Genomic DNA, 19518 nt, shown 5'->3' on the forward strand with positions numbered 1-19518 from the left:
CTACAAAGACCAGACAGGGGAGCAGCATTCTCCGACCCTATGAAGATAGGGGAGCAACATCTCCAACCCTATGGGTAACAGATAGGGGTCATACCCTATTGTCCAAACTTCCCTTAGCCCCAAGAGACCTTCTACCTCAATTCCTCACCCTGGGAGCTTAGACAGGGAGGAAGATTTGGCTCAGTGTCCTCGATCAACGTTGCTCTCATCATACTCAAATCTGGTATCAGCTTGTCTCAATAGCAGTTTTTTCTTGTTCATATAGGACATCAAATCAAATATCATGTCAGAACATAAATAATCATATAAATCACAAAAGGATACCATAATCATCCTCCCTCTCAAGGAGGTGCCAACTACAAGCCTAAACTTGTTTCGACCAGCTGCGTTATCTCAATATATGAGAGTATCTTGGTCCCAACTATAAATATGGGATTTTCTGCCAATCAGATCTCACTCTATGTCATCACAATGTATCCATGTCATATCTAGATCATGCTCAGACAGATCTCTAAGGAGCTTCTTCATCCTGCCTCACAGCTAGCCATGCTAGCAACATCATACTCATCCTCAATCGTACTATGGACCTCTCATCCAAGATATCATGGCAGATCTCATACTAAAGCAACATCCAAATGTGCTTAACAATAATCTCTATCAACAACAATACATCCATGCAGTCACATATCATAGGAGAAATATCTCAGCCTCAAAAATAGAATATCTCATGCAGATATTTCAAAGGATGCTTGGTGGAAACTCTATGTGAATGAAGCGGCTCACTCATGAATTTATTCAGGTTCTATGCACATCATATATATACAGATGGATGTTCAAAACGGAACATCAATGCTTCAATCAACAATCGAATGCCATGTCAAGTTCAACAACATCTTTGAACTTCAAATCGGAGTATCCAAGGATTTGCATTTTCATTATTCAAAAACATTTTTCAATAGCTTTGCAATATAGAATTTCTTTTCCAAATTCCAGAAATTGATTCATCATGCCATGATACATCATTTCGAGCTTCAGAAGCTATCTCCCTCTGATTTAGATCATCAAAGGCTCATCACTTGTCAAGGGTAGACCATCAAAACCATAATCAAAATCAAAGCCATACCTTGGAACTCATCATCCTGACTTCATCAGATAACTGTCAAATATAGACATATCTGGATCGGGGAGCTTGCTTCATGCAATGCTCTAAGCATAATGCCTTGCTAAGCCATCATAATCAGCCTTACATAAATCAATGTTGTACCATCACATCAGCAAAGTCAGCTCATCAAAGTTTAGAAGCCAAATCACAACCATTATCAAAGTCATTATTATCACAGTATCAATACTTTCAACCAGGTGACAGGGAGAGCTCATATCAAGTCGTGACTTCATTTATTATTATGCCAACAAGTTGTCATCAACCATGCATTATCAATCCAAACTTTATCAAGTCATTCTCATAATCATAATACAAGTCATTTCTATCACTAGGTGCAAATGCATACACCAAGGATGAGTCATGCAAGTTCCATGTTCATGTTGAATCACAGCTATCAATACCTCAACCATTGTGCTAGGAACAAGGAGGCCAATTTTCGAATACCCACATAGCATTGACATCAAGGCAAATCAACAATCGTCAGATCAAATCATTAGACATCAGGTCAAGTCCAAATTTGCTATTGTAGAGAGATCTATAGTCAAAGCATATCTCAATCATCAATTCAAAGTTATTGTCAAGCATCATGACAACACACTGTTCATCTATATCAATCAGCCAAATCATGCCAACCTCTTATAGCAAAAATATAGTGACATATCTATATGTATGTCCCGGTCACCTGCAAACACAAGTTCAGTCTACATGTTCATGTTATGGAAAACATTCAAGCTTTTCCTGCTTCCAGATCTTGTTATCTACAACATATATGTGGAACTGATATCTTCCAGGTGACCATCCGATTTCATGCACAATACTTCATTTTTATGCGATCAACCATTTAACCCGACTTCAGAAATCAGATTACAGTGGCAGAATATGTCAGAGACACCTTGATTCAGAGTTCAGACATCTTCAGAAAGCTTCAGATGATGGTCAACTATAGTCAAACCCATGGACGTTCCCTTCAGGTTAGCATGGGAGCACCTTTAGCTACATGGACGCTACCTAAGCCTTAGCATGCGTGTGTCTAGGGACAAGATTTCCCGGTTTTGTGCCTACATCCGGAACAGAACCCTAATTTTTGTACAAGCTTCAGATCTGAGACTTTGTTGTAGATCAATTATGCTAGATGCACATAAATCGTACTTCAACCGTACAGAGTGCAAATAGTAATAAAAGTAAGAATCTTGAGAAGAGATTCAGCCTCTGACTGGGAATCTATGTCATCAACTTGTCTCTACTAGAGTCAAGCAACACCAGATATGTTAGATCATAGACATATATCTATCATGGTTATCCACATCATGACATCAATCTTTAGACTCAAAGCAACATATAGATGCAACATCATATCTCAAATATTATGAACACAATAGCACTTTCTATCAAGTCACTTCATCAAGTTAAGACATTCAGTTTAACCATATGTCATCAAGACATGACCACAGGTAGTAAGAGATCTAGAATATCAATCTCATAGTTATACCTCTAACATCAAGGCTACCATGCTTATCATGATCAATAAGATCAAGTTAGGTCATTCAATAAAACTTTACCAAAACAACAAGAGTGTCAATCTCTCATGCTTATTACAAGCATTTATGTATAAGAGTCAATGAGCTATCCTTTTATATGAAATCCATCATGACTTATGCATGACAAGTATCAAGAGTATCCTCTACTAGAGCCAAGGTGCTAGCCTTCTTTATAGGATTAAGATATCCAACAAATAGATGTTAGCCAAACATCAAGTGTATCAATGTATCAACATTAGATAGCCTCATAGAATTCAAGAAGATCAAAATGTTCAATACCAGGTGCATCATTTCATCATAGGAAACATAGATCCAAGTCACTTTCATATGCATGTATGGGCTGTCAAAGAAAGAGACATTCTCATCATACCTTAGGGCTTACGAGCCATCCAATGTTACAGCTGAAATACAGCATTCCATGCATACCTTGTGGTATTCAAATACCTGTGCACATTTTTCATTAGACATAGGTCGCTTGAAGCACTTTGTCATCTTTTCATATAGTGCCTTTTAACCTTTTCCAACTCTAGCCATCCTTCCTGCATTTCAAATGATCCTCAAGAAGGATCTATCTCATCAAGGAGGTTAGAAACATCCATATACTCAAATACATATGCAGGAAGTATAATAATAATCAGATCCATAAGTCTAAACAAAAGTAAGAGGCATCATGAGTCAAGAAATACTTATCTTCAATGAGAGGTGATCCTCTCCCTCTTGAACCAATCTTCAAGAGCCATCAATGTCCATGGTCCATATACCAATGTTGCCTTCAATTATCCAACCAGGTCTGCTAAGGATTATCCCATCTAGGGCTTCATCAAACCTTTTACAAGTGCTTGAGCATCTTCACATTGACCATACTATATCTCATATCGTTTCCATAAACCAGGTTTTCTTTCCAACCCTAACCTCAAAGAATCCATCAAACCCTTATAATCAAGTTGCCTAGGGTTTTCTTCAAACCCTAGAATTCTTTTACGTCTTCACCATCCTCCTCTTGCTTCCATCAAAAGTGTCATCATCGGGGTGATCTCCATTTCTTTTCTTCAGCCCAACTTTGATCCCATGTTAATTTTTCATAGGGCCACATTGTTCTTTGCTTTGATAATTGCATTTATTCATTAATACATTAAGTTCACCCCATATCATCATTACATTATTCAGATATACACCATTATTCATCAGCATAGGCAATTATATAGAAAGAATAACATCATCATCATCAATGCAGCGGAACATAAAGGAACAATAGAAAAAAAGCATGCACACACATAGAGACACCAGGATTGGTTTGAGACCAGGGCAAAACCCACTATGGGGAAAACCCTTGCAAATCTTATTCTTCTTAGATTGTCATCAAATGATTCAGCAAAAGAGAGTACAATGATCCATAATTTTATCTATGCAACAAAACAACTATGCTATCCATGAAACAGATCTAATCACACTTATAATCAAAACCCTGATTCTGAGGACTATAATGTGTTGTCACTGACTAAAGTCAACTGTTGGGTACTGATGTACACTGTTGTCACTGAGCGGAATCTTCGGAATACTGAAATCTCATCTTTGAGTCCTGGACGCAGGGAGGAGGGGTTGTGCGAGTGTCTATAACATTTCTAAACGCTCTTTACAAAACTGGATGACAATGTTTGGAACAGCTCTAGACGCTCCTAGGTGAGCTGGATGAGGGCGTTCGGGGTCAAACATAGTCAGATCTTACTCAAACCCTGGACGCTCTCATAAGGCTTATGTGCGAACGTCTATGGCAGCCCGAACGCTCTCAAGACCATACTGTGTGTGCTTCTGTGGACCAAACTGAGCAGCGGAAACCCTAGCCTCTCGGACACTCCCATAAACACTTTGTGCCAGCGTCTAGGGCTTTCTGGACGTTGTCTTAACCACTGTGTGCCAGCGTCCAGGGACTAAAATGCCCAATTATGTGCTAGCGTTCAGGAATCAGAAAACCCTAGATCAGTGCAAGCTTCACCCCTGCTATTTCGAACCCTTGCGCGAACTTCATCCATCAGACCTGTGTGAGCCAAGACAAAAGAGAAGAGTAGAAGATGGCTTGATCCCATGTGTCCAAATGAGCTTGAGGTCTCTTCTATTTATAGGCTTTCATGAGGGTCCACTTGGGGTTGAGGCCGACCTGTCCAATTTAACATGTGCTTAGGGCCGACCTAACCCAATATACATGAGTGAATAAATAAATTCAAAAACCAACTTTTGCTTGTTCAAGTAAGGTGATCTTTAGGTCGATTTTGGTCATCTCGAAAAGAGGAATCTATTGCAAACATCATCTCGATCATCTGAGTTGTCCAAGGGGTAATTTGACTGCAGTTGCAAAAATTAACATGGGACTTGCGCGATGATTGGCCATGGTGGCATTGGGATCCAGGAGGATTGGTTGATGACAAGTACAGCCAGAGATCAGTTTGGGATCCAAGCATTGTAGGGTCCATTCATGATGGGTTGAAAGTTGAAACAGAGGCAAAACATCACCCAGTGGTTCGTTTAGGATCCAAGCATTAGGTCTCAGTTGCGTTGGGCCACCAGATTGATCCACAGGTTTGGATTGCTTGAGGGCAAGCAATCTTGGGGCAAGAGGATTTGTAATGTTCCTTTTTTGGTGTTCCTTATGACATGGTTAGGATGGACTTTCAGAGTTGGGGGCAGACAGGTCACAGGTGCAGGTTGGTGTCATCAGTGGGCCCAGGGGCTTTTGGAGGGGTTTTGAGGAGTTTCTATGAGGTTTGATGGCATTTGCTTGGTATGTTCCATCATCCACACAGTTTTCCTTTCGTTCTAGTGCATTTCGACAACTGTCAAAAAACAGAGTTATTATTGGGCCTCACTCAATTAATTACGTTTAAGCTGGCATTTCGGGGGGAATACTTAACAGAATGCCTTAGTGTAATAGCTCGTTGGAACCGGAACAAGAATATCTGTAGGATAGGATGGTTAGATGTGAGTTTCAAATACTTGAGGAGATATGGTAGCCAATTTACCCTTTTCCCGCATTAAAAAGAATATTTTAATTGAAATAAAAGAGGGAAAAGTGCTCCATGATTAAAATAATAATAAAATAGGAATCCATCAAATCTATAAAAGAGGAGGAAGAGGCCATTGGAGAACATCTTGGATTTGACATTACTTCTTGTATGAAAGGTTGAGAATCTGGTTCTCTACTTCATTGGTAGCCTCGGCACAGAAACCCTTAGGTGATTTTGGTGAGAGTGGATGGAAACCCACCTCATCTCCTTAGTGGATTCAGCCAGAGTTCACAGGTGCAGTGATTGAATTTAGTTTAATTTTGGGAGGCCGGTGCAGCATTGGAGCAGATTTGTCGAGGCCAGTTTTTCATCTCAGCTATATTGATTGTATTTGAATGTAACCCAATTTATCTATCATAATAAAAGCTAAGATTATTTTCTGCTTATCGTGTGATGGAATTGCATGCACTCTATCTATTATATTTTACATGGCAATCTTTTGTTGATAGAATGGTAATTTTATGGTGAAATTTTTGTTGAGTCAAATTTCTGCATATTTAGCAAAATATCCTGCTTGGGACATTACAAATTACCCTTCTTCCACAAGCAACCCCAGCACAACTTCCCTTAAGAAAATGTGTCCTCTTAGACCCTCTGCATCAACCTCTGTGCAGTGCTTGTGCATACCCTCGAACATCTAAGCCCGGAACTGCCTCTAATGAAATCGTTCTGGATGTCTCTGCTGAGGAAACTGATTCTCCGACCCTCTAGAAGACTTTCTCGGCCTCTGGATGCTGAATCGATTTTTCCTCCAGTCAAATTGAATTGCTTTTTTGAAGCAACTGTGCAGTCCTCTGTGCTACCTCATTGGGAATAACTCGGCCTCCTTGCTACTGTCTCTCCGGATCTGGAAAACTTCCTTCAGATCATTATCTCTGCGCCTCATTGTCTCTACTTCCTCACTGAAGCTCGAACACTCCGGCAACTGACTGTTGCTACTCTGGAAAATCGAATTCTCCAAGTGTCTCTGGTGTATTCGCCATCAACACATCGATCCCTTCTTATATCTTCCTGTTGGGACTCCAACAGCGAAGATTAAATCTTAATAGATGGCTCAGATCATTTATGGATCCGTGAGTTTCTAGAGAATTCTAAACTTGACTTAATTAATTCTGATTAATTAACCAGTTTTCCTAAGTTTAGAGTTATGAAACATTAAAAAATAGGTTAATAATATAATTAAGTCATCTCTAGGTGGAATTTCCATAAACGATTTCTGGGTTTTGGAGATCTCGTGTATTCTTCTCTCTAGTGCTGCACATCTTGCCACAACATCTTGTCTATGTATCACCTCTCGTCATGCTGCTGATGTCTGGCCAGACTGCTCATCAACCACTATGCAACTCTGATGTTGCATTTGTGTTGTTGCTAACCCTGTTGTACTGCTGCCAACTCTGCAACTGCACTGCCACTCCCTCTCATCTGTTGTTGTTGCAACTACAACTACTACAACTAAGAAAGGCGCTAAATCATCTGTGTTCAGTATGATACATCTGTCTCCCAGGTCTTGAAGGCTACTAGCTACTGCATTGTCACTGAAGACTCTTCGCCACTGCTAACTCTACATTGAGCCACCTGCTATGTTGTCAACACTGCACTGCGCTCCTCAGCACTGACTGCTACTAGTCTGCAACTGTCACTCTGGTACTATCTGCATAATTACCACTGATCTATCCTGTTACTGAATACTATGGGCCCCCGTAGCAAGGTACTGATCCATGAGCAGGACACCTCAAGGATCCTACCTAACTCTACGACTCTCGACTCTGATCTACTCATACTGTTGCTACATCTGCACCGTTGCTGCAACTACTGCAATAATGAGATTGATCTCTCAGATACTGAAGAACTAGCTTCCATAGGGTTGCTCCCTCTGAGTTTCAATCTCCCATTGGGAAATCTCTGCACTAGGGATATTTTGGCTGGAACTGCACCTGCATCGTGCAACTGAGAAATTCTCACTACCTGTATCACTACATCTAGCTCTGCATGTCTCATGTGTACTGACTGCAACTACATCTGCAACTGTCTAACGACAAATTGTGTCTGCTGACACTAAACCTGCTAATATGATAATGTGGACCCCCGTAGCAAAGGGATGGTCCTGCTGCAACAACCTAAACTGATCTAACTGATCTCCTAGTTGCAACTGCAATAGACCCTGCCCATCTGCCACACTGGAGTCTCATATCCTCCTCCTCCTGGATCTGGTGCCCCACTATCTCCTTTTGAGCCTTGTCCCTGGCTGGGACCCTTCTTCACTTTACAACTTACATTGGGTAACTCATACTTCCTCCGGCACCTGACTCTGGCCACTGTAAGTCGATCTCCTACCCAGATCTGCATTTTGGCTAACTCGCACAACCTCCTCTGGCAATCTCATACGACCATCTCTGCAAAGTTGCAAAATATGCGAAACTCAAAAACTGGAGAAATAAAACTAAAAAATATCCCTCTTTCCCTCTGCTTGACTGCTTCTCTGCTACTCGCACTCCCTTCTGGAATGCACAAATCTGCTAGTTGCTACTGCCAATCTGCAATGAAAAATCGAACTTCTGGAACTTGAAGTTCCCTGAGAGAAATCTTCCCTTTGTTGTGTGTGCTTTTCTCTTCCACCCGATGTTGATTCTGCAACTGTAAACCACTGCAAAACCCTCTACGTCCAACTAAGGAATCTGCTCAGCGAAAATCTGAGTTGTTGTTGCTCCCTCTGACTATTGGAATCACTATCCCGGGCAACTCAAATTTTCTGCCAACCTGCAACTGAAAATAGAATTTATGCCCCAACAATTTGGCCTGCCTGTCAATAAACTGCACATCCTCTAGTAATTTCGGCCTGCTACTCCCTCTTAATAGTGAAATTCTCTCCTCCGCTTCTAAGCTTCTCGACTAATCACTCACGCTCTGATACCATCTGAAAATTTCATCTATCACAACAACTGGAAATTATTTTCCTAATTGTTAATTTATTTTACAATTTATTTGTTGTTTACTACGGCAAATATCAAATAATTCACACTGTGATTGTCACAAATAAACTGTGGAAGAAAAATAGTGCTAGAAACTGAGACAACCTAGCGCACACAATAAAAAAGACACCGTTATTTTTGGATAAATGTCCCCAGAAAAACCCATCTTCGAAAAACCGGTGCAGTAGCTGAGGGTTTTATTATTAAGCAGCAACGAATTTGAGTACAATCTATGGATGCCCAAATGGAAATCCAAACAGCAAGAAAATCTTGCCCAGATTATCTAAGGGAATTACCCTTCTTCCACAAGCAACCCCAACACAACTTCCCTTCAAAAAATTTGTCCTCCTGGACCCTCTCTGTTTGCCTTTGCATAGTGCTTGTGTAAAACCTTGGATGTCTAAGCTCGGACTGCCTCTGATGAGGTCATTCTACTTGTCTCTGCTGAGGAAATTGATTCTTCAGCCCTATGGAAGACTTTCTCAGCCTCTGGAAGCTTAATCGATTTTTCTTCCAACCAAATCAAGTTGCTTTTCTAAAGCAACGTCGTAGTCCTCTGAGTTGTCTCACTGGGAATAACTTGGCTTCCTTGTTGTTGCCTCTCCGGATCTGGAAAACTTCCTTCGAATCACTGTCTCTGCCCCTCACTGTCTCCGCTTCCTCACTGCTCGAACTCTCCAGCAACTTACTGCTACTACTCTGGAAAATCGAATTCTCCAAGTGTCTCTGGTGTATTCCCCATCACCACATCAATCCCTTCTTATATCTTCCTATTGGGACTCCAACGGCCAAGATTAAATCTTAATCGATGACTCAGATCATTTCTGAATCGATCCGTGTGAGTTTCTAGAGAATTCTCAAACTTAATTAATTCTAATTAATTAACCAGTTTTCCTAAGTTTAGACTTATGAAACATTAAAAAATAGGTTAATAATCTAATTAAGTCATCTCTAGGTGGAATTTCCAGAAATGATTTCTAGGTTTTAGAGATCTCATGTATTCTAGCCTCTCCACCAAATTTCGTGGCTAGAACACATATGATGCTACAGAAACTAACACCGGACATCTTTTGCAATTTATCTTATTCTTTCATTGTGGCTTTCTTATGCTTTTAACTTCTTTTAGCTACATCATCTTCCAGGGCAAAGTTTTTCAACCTAGACTCAAGGATAAGGATGAGAGGATGTCAATCCCCATGACAAATGACCACCATCCCAAAGAATGGAGATGGAATAATGGAAAAGATGGAAAGTAAAAAGGGATACCATGGACATGCTACTTCAATCAAAGCCTCCTTAGTAGTATCCTTCCTAAAACCCTAAAGCCTTAGAGGAGGTCCCACTGGGCTAGAGTTAAAGACTAACCTCCCAGGTGAAGTGAGGGAACACGAATACAGTGAAGATCGGCCAATCATCCAAATCACCACTTGATCCATATTAGTATGCCCAAAACATTAAGTGAAAGCACCTGATTACAAAATGGTCAAAGTACCTGTCGATGGATGACCCATCTTCCTTCAAGAAGGAATGATGGATGGGAGAGACAAATCTGACCGAAGCGAGAAGTGGAGGATCCTAGCAATCATGTCATGAGTTGATCAATAGGGTTGTTGGTTGGTTGGCTGTTCAAGGAGGAGAAAAGTTTTCTCCTATAGGTTACCCATTTTTTGGTGTGTAACAATACCCATAGGATCCTAAAGGGCAAGACACTAGAGGAAGTATTTATGGGTGAGAAACCTGAGCTATCATATTTTCATGTCTCATGTAGTCCAATTTATATTCATGTTCCTAATGAGAAAAGGATTAAGTTGGAACCCTCAGTTATCAAGGGTATTATTGTGAGATATAGCAAGATTTCGAAAGCTTACTAGATCTACCTTCTGGCTATGGAAAATTTATGATGTCATCTCTAGCATCAGTCATAGTAAGAAGAGGTTTCTCCATGTACAACTACAAACCCTTGCTCCAAAGAACTAAAGTAATTTGATCTATCCAATATCATAATTAGCCCTATTTAATCAATAAACATCCACTTTGAGTCCATTAGGCTTTGACAACAACACAAAGAATCATCTATAAGAAAAAAATGAAATCTTTAGAAATTCTCCTTTATCAACCCAAGAGCGAAAGAGAAGTATCAGATTCTTCCAAAATAATTATGTAGTGCACTACCTCTTGCTACAGAATAAAGGAAGGAAGAGTGAGATCGCCTTGAAGAAGGGTTTAAACCCTAGGAAATCCTAGAAAAAGAGATGATCCAAAATGTTATTTCTACAATCACAAACAAACCTTAAGCAATGCCACTAGCCCAAAAAATCTTTAGAACAACTGCCAAATTGAGTAATTGAGGTTCACACCTGCTCTAATACAATGTTGGATTTTACAAGATAGAGAAAGAATCAAACAAAAACAACACAAAACTCTAATCCTATAATAAAGTGAGAAATAACTAACACTAATGCAACGCAACATTAAAGAGATATCACAAGTGCATTGTTAGTTTTTGTAGCATCGAATGTGTTCTAACCATGAAATTTGGTGGAGAGGCTAGAATACATGAGATCTCCAAAACCCATAAATCGTTTATGGAAATTCTGCCTAGAAATGTCTCAATTAGATTATTAACCATTTTTAAATATTTCTTAAGTCTAAACTTAGGGAATGTGATTAATTAATCAATATTAACTTAGATAAGGTGAGAATCATCTAGAAACTCACTCGAATCGATCCAGAGATGATCATAGCCATCGACTAAGTTTTGATCTTGATCGTTGGTGCTCCAACAGTGCATTATAAAAGGAAGTCGATGTGGTGATGGAGAAGGCACCCGAGTGCAAATACTCAGTTGCTCTAGCAGTTCGATTTTCTCAGTAGCAGCAGCTCAGCAGAGAAGATAGAGTCAAAGGGTGAGTAGCAGGTGGAAGAGGAGGGAAACAACATTTCAGGAGGAAGATTTCCAATCCCTGGAAGAGGCAAAGGAAGGAAGGCCGAAATTTGCAGAGGGCCAATGTAAGCTCTGCACAGTGGGTGACATAGGGAGCTCAGCACAGAGGCTAGGGAGGCATTTTCGGAGGTAGAAAATAGCTGTGCGGTGAGAGAAAATTCTCATGATATTTTTGCTAGTATTTTCCTCAAATCAGATTACCAGTTGGGCATCTAAATTATTGTACTCGGAATTGTTGTTGAAGATTAATAATAAAACCCTCATCTGCTGCACCAGCTTTCCCAAGTTGGGTTTTTCCGGGGACAATTATCCAAAAAATAACTATGTCAAACTTCTTATGTGTGTGCTAGAATTTTTCAGTTTCCAGTATTTTATTTTCCGCAGTATTTTTATGGTGAAAATTGCAACTGTGATTTTATTTGTTTTTTGTCATAGCAAATAAACTGCATAATTAAATTTTCAATTAGAAGAATAATTTCCAGTAGCTGCAATAGATAAAATTTCACATGGTATCAGAGTTCAATTGATCAGTCAGAGAGCTCAGAATAAAAAAGAAGGAATTTCGCTGCTCAATGTAGGAAGAAGGTCGAAATTCCCAAGGGGCAGCGCAGTCTTTTTGCTAGGAGGCTGAATTGCTTGAGGAAGACCGATTTTTCTAAGAGGGACAAAAAAATTCAATTCTTCTAGACCAAGTGATTCCAAAGGTAGAGGGAGCAACTCAGATTTTCTTGTTGAGCAAATCTCTAGCTAGGCGTAGAGGGTTTTTGTAGTTGTTCGCTAGAGCAGAGACAACGTCAAGGGGGAAAGAGGAATAACACTAAATTCTTCTGCATAACCATGGACAGAAGTAACATTCAAGAGACTTCAAATCTGTCTTCTAGATGAGAGGATGAATTTGCTTGTTTAGTAGGATCAGCTTCACAGGGAGTCTGGTATATAGACAGTGGAGCATCAGCTCACGTGACAAGGGTTAGAGAATATTTCTCTATCTACAAAGAGGAGCAGATAGACTTCCAGATTACTATGGAAAACAGAACGAAATGTACTCCAGTAGGGAGAGGTACCATAGATTTTCAGAGGGAGTCAAGAGCAAGCACCAGCACTACAGATGTATTGCATGTGCCAAGCTTGGGTATGAACCTGATTTCAGTATCCCAATTACAGGATAAGGGGTCTGATATTCACTTCCTAGGGAAGAAAGTGTATGTCAAACACCTGAGCTGGAAAAAGGTAAGACAGATTGGAGTTCGAAGTAACAGATTGTACCAGTTACAAATCGATTCTACAGTGACAGTAGCAGTGCGAAGGAGCTGAATGAGTTATGGCACGGGATAATGGGACATCTACACCATGAAGCACTCAGGATGCTCAAGGAAACGGTAATAGGGGTTCCAAAACTTGGAACAGAACATGATGATGTGTGCAAAGGATGCGTACTTGGGAAGTATGCTTAGGCAGCATTTCCAAGAAGTGACAACGGAGCTGATGGCATGTTAGGACTCATACACTCAGATATTTGCAGCCCGATGTCCACTAGAGCTCTCAACAGTGCCGAATATTTCGTCACCTTCATTGATGACCATTCCAAGAAAACCTGGATCTACTTCTTGAAGACCAAGCATGAGGTCTTCGATCGTTTCAGAGAGTTTAAATCTCTTGTGGAGAATGTGACAGGGAAGAAGATCAAGGTGCTTCGCTTAGATAATGGTGGAGAATATATTGATAAGGACTTTACAGATTTCTATGCGAAGGAAGGCATCAAGAGAGAATGGACAGCTACATATAATCCACAACAAAATGGTGTGGCAAAGCGGAAAAACATAACTATTGTTGGCGCTACAAAGGCTATGTTATATGACCAGGATCTACCCAAATTTCTATGGGCAGAAGCATGTAACATGGCAGAATATATTCATAACAGGACTCCTCATAGAGCATTGGGGAAGAAAATGCCAAAAGGAGTCTTCACAAGGAAGAAGCCAGAAGTTAGCCACTTCAGAATTTTTGGCAGCATTGCTTATTGCCATGTGCCAGATGATAAACAAACCAAACTAGATCAGACTGCATAGAAGGGGTTCTTTGTTGGGTACAGCAAAACCTCGAAGGCATACCGAATCTACATTCCTAGCAATAAGAAGATAGTAGTAAGGCGAGAAGTAAAGTTCAAGGAGGACCGAGTTTTCAGGAGATCTCGTGAAATGCTTGTAGATGATCAGAATCAATTAGCAAAAGCTCCTTTGGTCCAGCAGCAGGGTCATCCATTAGGACAGGTAGGAGGACAGTCACAAGGATCAAGTATTATGACTAGCACCAGTATTCCCTCAGGTGCAGGAAATCCGAGGAGTTCTCAGCAGATGGAGTAGCAGAGACAAGATGAGGAGCCGATGAAACCTCCCATGACTAGTAGTCGAGCCAATAGAGAGGTTCATCAGACATTAAGAGATGCAGAGGAATTTATTGGAACTCCTAGGATGAGCAAAAGACATTGCAGATAGTCTGACGGGTACCAAGCATTGGTGGCTCAGGTTACAGCACCTTCCAACTTTTAGGAGGCCGCACAGCATCAAGTGTGGGTAAATGCCATGGTAGAAGAGTATAGCTTTATCATGACGAATGATGTTTGGGAGGTAGTGCCAAAGCGAGAAGACAGATCAATTGTAGGTTCTATATGGATCTATAAGATCAAATATGCAGCAGACGGTAGTGTGAAAAAGTACAAGGCTAAGTTCGTGGCAAAGCGGTATGCACAAAAATAAGGGATAGATTATGAGGAGACCTTCGCCCCAATTCCCAGATACACTTCTATCCGGTCAATTATATCTCTAGCAGCTCAGATGGGATGGCAGATTCACCAGTTAGACGTCGAGACAACCTTTTTGAATGGGGTTATAAAAGAAGAAGTGTACATAGAACAGCCAGAGGGATTTGAGACTCATGTGTGCAGATTGAAGAAAGCTTTATACAGACTCAAGCAGGATCCCAACGCATGGTATGGTAAGATTGACATCTACTTGCAGCAGATGGGATTCGTCAAGAGTGACGCAAATCCCAGCCTTTACTATTTGATGGTAGAGGGTGAGCCACTCATTCTAGTTTTGTATGTGGATGATCTCTTTTTGACAGGATCATCAAGGCTCATAAAGGACTGCAAGAGGAACCTGGCAACAAAATTTGACATGAAGGATTTGGGGTTAATGCACTATTTCCTAGGATTGGAAGTGTGGCATAAGGATGGGGAGATCTTCCTTGGGCAAGGAAGATACGCTACAGATATTCTGAAGAAGTTCAGAATGCAGGATTGCAGACCCATGTCTACGCCCATGATTACCAACTGGAAGAAGATAGATGCATCAGATGACAATGATGTTGACCCCACCTTGTATAGACAGCTCATTGGGTCTCTCATGTATTTAGTCAACACTAGGCCAGATATCTACTTCGCAATCAATACCCTTAGTCAGTTCATGGTAGAACCGAAGAGGGTACATTAGGCAGCAGCGAGGCATATTCTGAGGTATATTCGCGGCACAGTGGAGTATGGATTGAAATACTCGAGGGGATGACGTCAAACTTTGTGGGTACACAGAGATGCAGATTGGGTAGGCAGTTCAGTGGATAGGAAAAGTACCTCCGGGTATTGCTTCAGTGTTGGATCAGGGATGGTTTCTTGGTGTAGCAGGAAGCAGAAGTCAGTAGCACTAAGCTCTGCAGAAGCAGAGTATATGGCAACCAACATAGCTACGTGTGAAGCTATATGGCTTTGGAAGCTACTGGTAAGCTTGTTCAGGCAGAGGATGGAGGCGACCAGTGTCTATTGTGATAATCAGAGTTGCATAAAGATCTCTGAAAATCCAGTGTTTCATGACAGGTCGAAGCACATCAATATTCGGTGTCACTTCATCAAAGATTATGTACAATGTGGAGCAATCCAGCTACAGTATGTTCCCACAGAAGAGCTGGTTGCAGATATACTCACGAAAGCTCTAGGGAAAGCTAAGTTCGTCTATTTTAGAGAACAGATGGGTATGGTGGAGAACTCGTTTCAGTAGCAGTGACAGGCTATTCAGTGGCAAATGTTGCAACAACAACAGATGAGAGGGAGTTGCAGTGCAAATGCAGTGTTGGCAGCAGTATGGCAGTATCAGCAGCAACACAAATGCAGCGTATATCAGAGTTGCGCAGTGGTTGGTGGGCAGTATGGCCAGACATCAGCAGCGTGACAAGAGATGATGCAGAGATGAGGTGTGCAGTAGCACTAGAACACATTCCTCGCTAAGAGGGAGTTTTAGTTTTTGTAGCATCGGATGTGTTTTAGCCATGAAATTTGGTGGAGATGCTAGAATACATGAGATGTGTTAATTAATCAGTACTAATTGAGATAAGGTGAGAATCATCTAGAAACTCACTCGGATCGGTCCAGAGATGATCATAACCATTGATTAAGTTTTAATCTTGGTCGTTGGTGCTCCAACGGTGGATTATAAGATAAAGTCGATGTGGTGATGGAGAAGACACCCGAGTGCAGATACTCAGTTGCCCAGACAATTCGATTTTCTCAGTAGCAGCAACTCAACAGAGAAGATAGAGCCAGAGGATAAGTAGCAAGTGGAAGAGGAGGGCAGCAGCATTCCAGGAGGAAGATTTCCAGTCCCTAGAAGAGGCAAAGGAAGGAAGGCCAAAATTTGCAGGGGACCAACATAAGCTTTGCGTAGTGTGTGACGCAAGGAACTCAACACAGAGGCTAAGGAGGCAATTTCCGAATTTCAAAGGCAGAAAGTAGTTGTGGGGTGAGAGAAAATTCTCATGATATTTTTGTCAGTATTATCCTCAAAGTAGATTGCCAGTTGGGCATCTAAATTATTGTACTCAAAATTGTTGTTGAAGATTAATAATAAAACCCTCATCTGCTACACCGGTTTTCCCAAGTTGGGTTTTTCCGGGGACAGTTGTCCAAACATAACTGTGTCAAAATTCTTATGTGTGTGCTAGAATTTCTCAGTTTCCAGTATTTTATTTTTAGCAATATTTTTATGTTGAAAATTGCAGCTGTGATTTTATTTGTTGTTTGTCGTAAGCAAATAAACTGCATAATTAAATTTTCATTTAGAACAATAATTTCCAATAGCTGCAATAGATAAAATTTCACAAGCGTGGCCCTATAGAGAGAGAGGAGTTAGAGAAGAACAAGTATCCTAGAGACAGAAAGAAACCTAAGTGCAATGTTTGGTAGGTGCTCTTAGGAAAATCATTTTATCAGAAGAATGAATGAGACACTTGAATGATAAAATACAAATGTGAGTTGTTAAACACAACTTAAGAGAAGGGTACTTCCCCAATAGGGTTTTGAGCCTACAAGTAGAGGGCAGCCTTAGCTAATAACTACAAAAAAAATAATCATACAATTTAAGGTCAGTTGTATCCAAAAGAGATTATTACACCCTATTTTCAACAAGTTTTGCATCAGTTTTGATCTAGAAAACCCTTATTTTGTCGATTCTTACTAATACTTCAATTTAGTTGTCCAGTTGGTTCCTGTCCAATCCTGATATAACCCTGAGTTGAATCTGATTCCAATAACATTGCATTGAATGTGACAATGGAACCCTCATTTTGTAATTTGCAAGTATTCATTAATGTATGTTTACATCGTACAAGTTTGCATAGTATCATTAATGATACTAGATAGTAGTGATAATGATCTAATATGATAATCTCTTTTAGGTTTTAGGCTTCTAAATCTAAATGATGAATGGTAGTTTGTTTTTTTTTCTTGCGAGATGTCTCAAGGTCAATCTCGTGGTTCAGTTTCCTCCATTACATACCTCACTTGATGTCCCTCTTGGATCAAGTGCCATAATCAGCATCGATAGGTTAATGTTGGATACCATCCGCAATATGTCAGGAAGTGTCTGGATTTCCCCACAAAATTTTCCTTGGAAAAGAAGAATATATATATATGTTGTTCCCCTGTCATAACATATCCAATCTATCCGAAATTTGTTGTATTCAGCCTCCTTATATCTCCATGTTTGTTGTAATGCAACTTAGGAATTTTTAAATATATAACAAGTGGAAAACAAAATTTTAAATACCATATGATTCTCTGCACTATGAAAAAATGCTCATAAAAGAAACAATAGAGGTTAAGAGAATCCAACCTAGTTGTATTGTTATTGTCAATATTTGCTCCACGGAGGGATTCCATTCCTTAGCATGCAAAGCTTGAGCCAAGTTACCATTCTCATAGAAGGGGAAGAAAAACATGTAATTTGGGGGTCTTGCATGTGCTGCCACCAAATTCGCTATGCTAGGATGATCCAACTTGCTGCTCCATAAAAAATTATATTGTCACCAAAAATTACATGTATTGTGTATAACCAACAAGTTGAAGGGGGCAAACAAATTCAAATATAGAGCTCTTTGGGAAGCCATAAGTAAAATAAAACAGCTATGAGAATAGACACCAACCATAAAATTTGCAATTCTTTATGAAAACGGTCCAGATCTTCTGCAGTGGATAAAATGGGTTTCTTTGCTGCCACTTTGTTTCCTTCCAACATTGCCTCATAAACAATGCTCTCAGAGCCTGAGAGCGTTAGAACAACAAAAAAATAAGAAACGAATATCCCTTTAGAGTTTAAAGAGTGTATAAACAAGAATATCTTAGCAACCAACACAACTATATGGCACTGAAAACTCGATATTAAAAACAGAATGAGATTCACAATTCAAATGCATTCCTCATCTATTAATATCATAGAGGTTCCTATTTTTGTAAAATTTATATTAAAAAAAAAAAATTAATAACAAGTTTGTGAATTTGTTGCTCCTAACATGTTTACTAAATAATTTCCTTCATTCTACTTCATCTCCTAAGTTTTAGGAATTCCCTTAATTTGAAGTCTCTATTCGGTGTTCATTGTGGTTAGAAATTAGAATAGTGATTAGTCATCATCACTTTTATGTATAGAATAAGAGGGAAGCCGCCACACATAGAGAGATTTTTGAAAGCCAGTCAAAATCCCTTTATGCATATTGGTGTAGCTTTTGTATCTGTATGTAGGGTGACCCTAATAGAGCATTGAGGTTTCAGTTTAGAAGAGTTCAGAGTGAAATTTAGCTTCTTCTTTATCTATTGATTTGTGTCTCTTCTCCATTTTAAGTTCAAGAAGAACATGGAAAGTTTAGAAAAGTCACTCAAGGAGGTCGCCACTCTCATCTTCTTCTTTGCTCTGCTTTTATGTTTCAGAGATCTCTGTACTCAGTTTTTTCCTTCCTCTCTCCTCTTTAATTCTGTTTCATATTTAATCTCTAAAAATGGTAGTCTAAGACCACATAGCCTTAAATAAATGGGAATTTCATATGGTAAGGAAAGAAATAAGGGTTCTCTAGGCATTAGATAAAAGACGGAAATGAGACAATAAATGAGGCAATATTGGACTGAAGCAAATAGATCTCAAGAGGATACAACCTAAGAACGAGCAAGTAGTGGTTGACGAAGATAGGTGAGGGGGAAAATTCAAGGCTAGAAGAACTTGACAAGGAAAACATACAAATAAAGGAGAGTAAGCAAGAGATTACAAGTGACTGTGATTTCAAGGACAGACAGAAGATTGAGTGCTCAAGTGAATTTGAGAAATTTGAGGAAGACAAACAAAATGACAGCGAATAAACCTAGTCTTATGTCCCTTTCCACTACTAAAGTATCAAAAAATTGTTTAGTTATTTTTTTATATTTTGAATTCTCTCCTCGTCTCTTTTACATGACCATTTTGTATTCTTATATAATAATTTTTTTAATGGAACTTATATTATTTCAAATATGCATCAAAGTTACAATAAATAG

At 39.8% G+C, this 19518-nt stretch overlaps 1 protein-coding gene across 1 annotated transcript in view; it reads right to left on the minus strand.

Annotated features, from left to right (window-relative positions):
• LOC149157663 (protein kinase family protein / protein phosphatase 2C (PP2C) family protein) overlaps positions 1–19518 on the minus strand; it is a 169674-nt gene that overhangs the window by 141779 nt on the left and 8377 nt on the right. Inside the window, exons 2-3 of the mRNA XM_089435949.1 lie at positions 18141–18258; positions 17831–17997 (exon numbers count right to left, since the gene is read on the minus strand). Of these exons, the coding sequence (XP_089292075.1) occupies positions 17831–17997; positions 18141–18258 (285 nt within the window). The remainder of the gene's footprint in view (positions 1–17830; positions 17998–18140; positions 18259–19518) is intronic.

Source organism: Pinus tabuliformis, chromosome 5_2 (genome assembly GCF_031772625.1).
Source record: "Pinus tabuliformis cultivar Carrire ecotype Pingquan chromosome 5_2, CPIR1, whole genome shotgun sequence".
In the NCBI taxonomy this organism is placed as follows: domain Eukaryota; kingdom Viridiplantae; phylum Streptophyta; class Pinopsida; order Pinales; family Pinaceae; genus Pinus; species Pinus tabuliformis.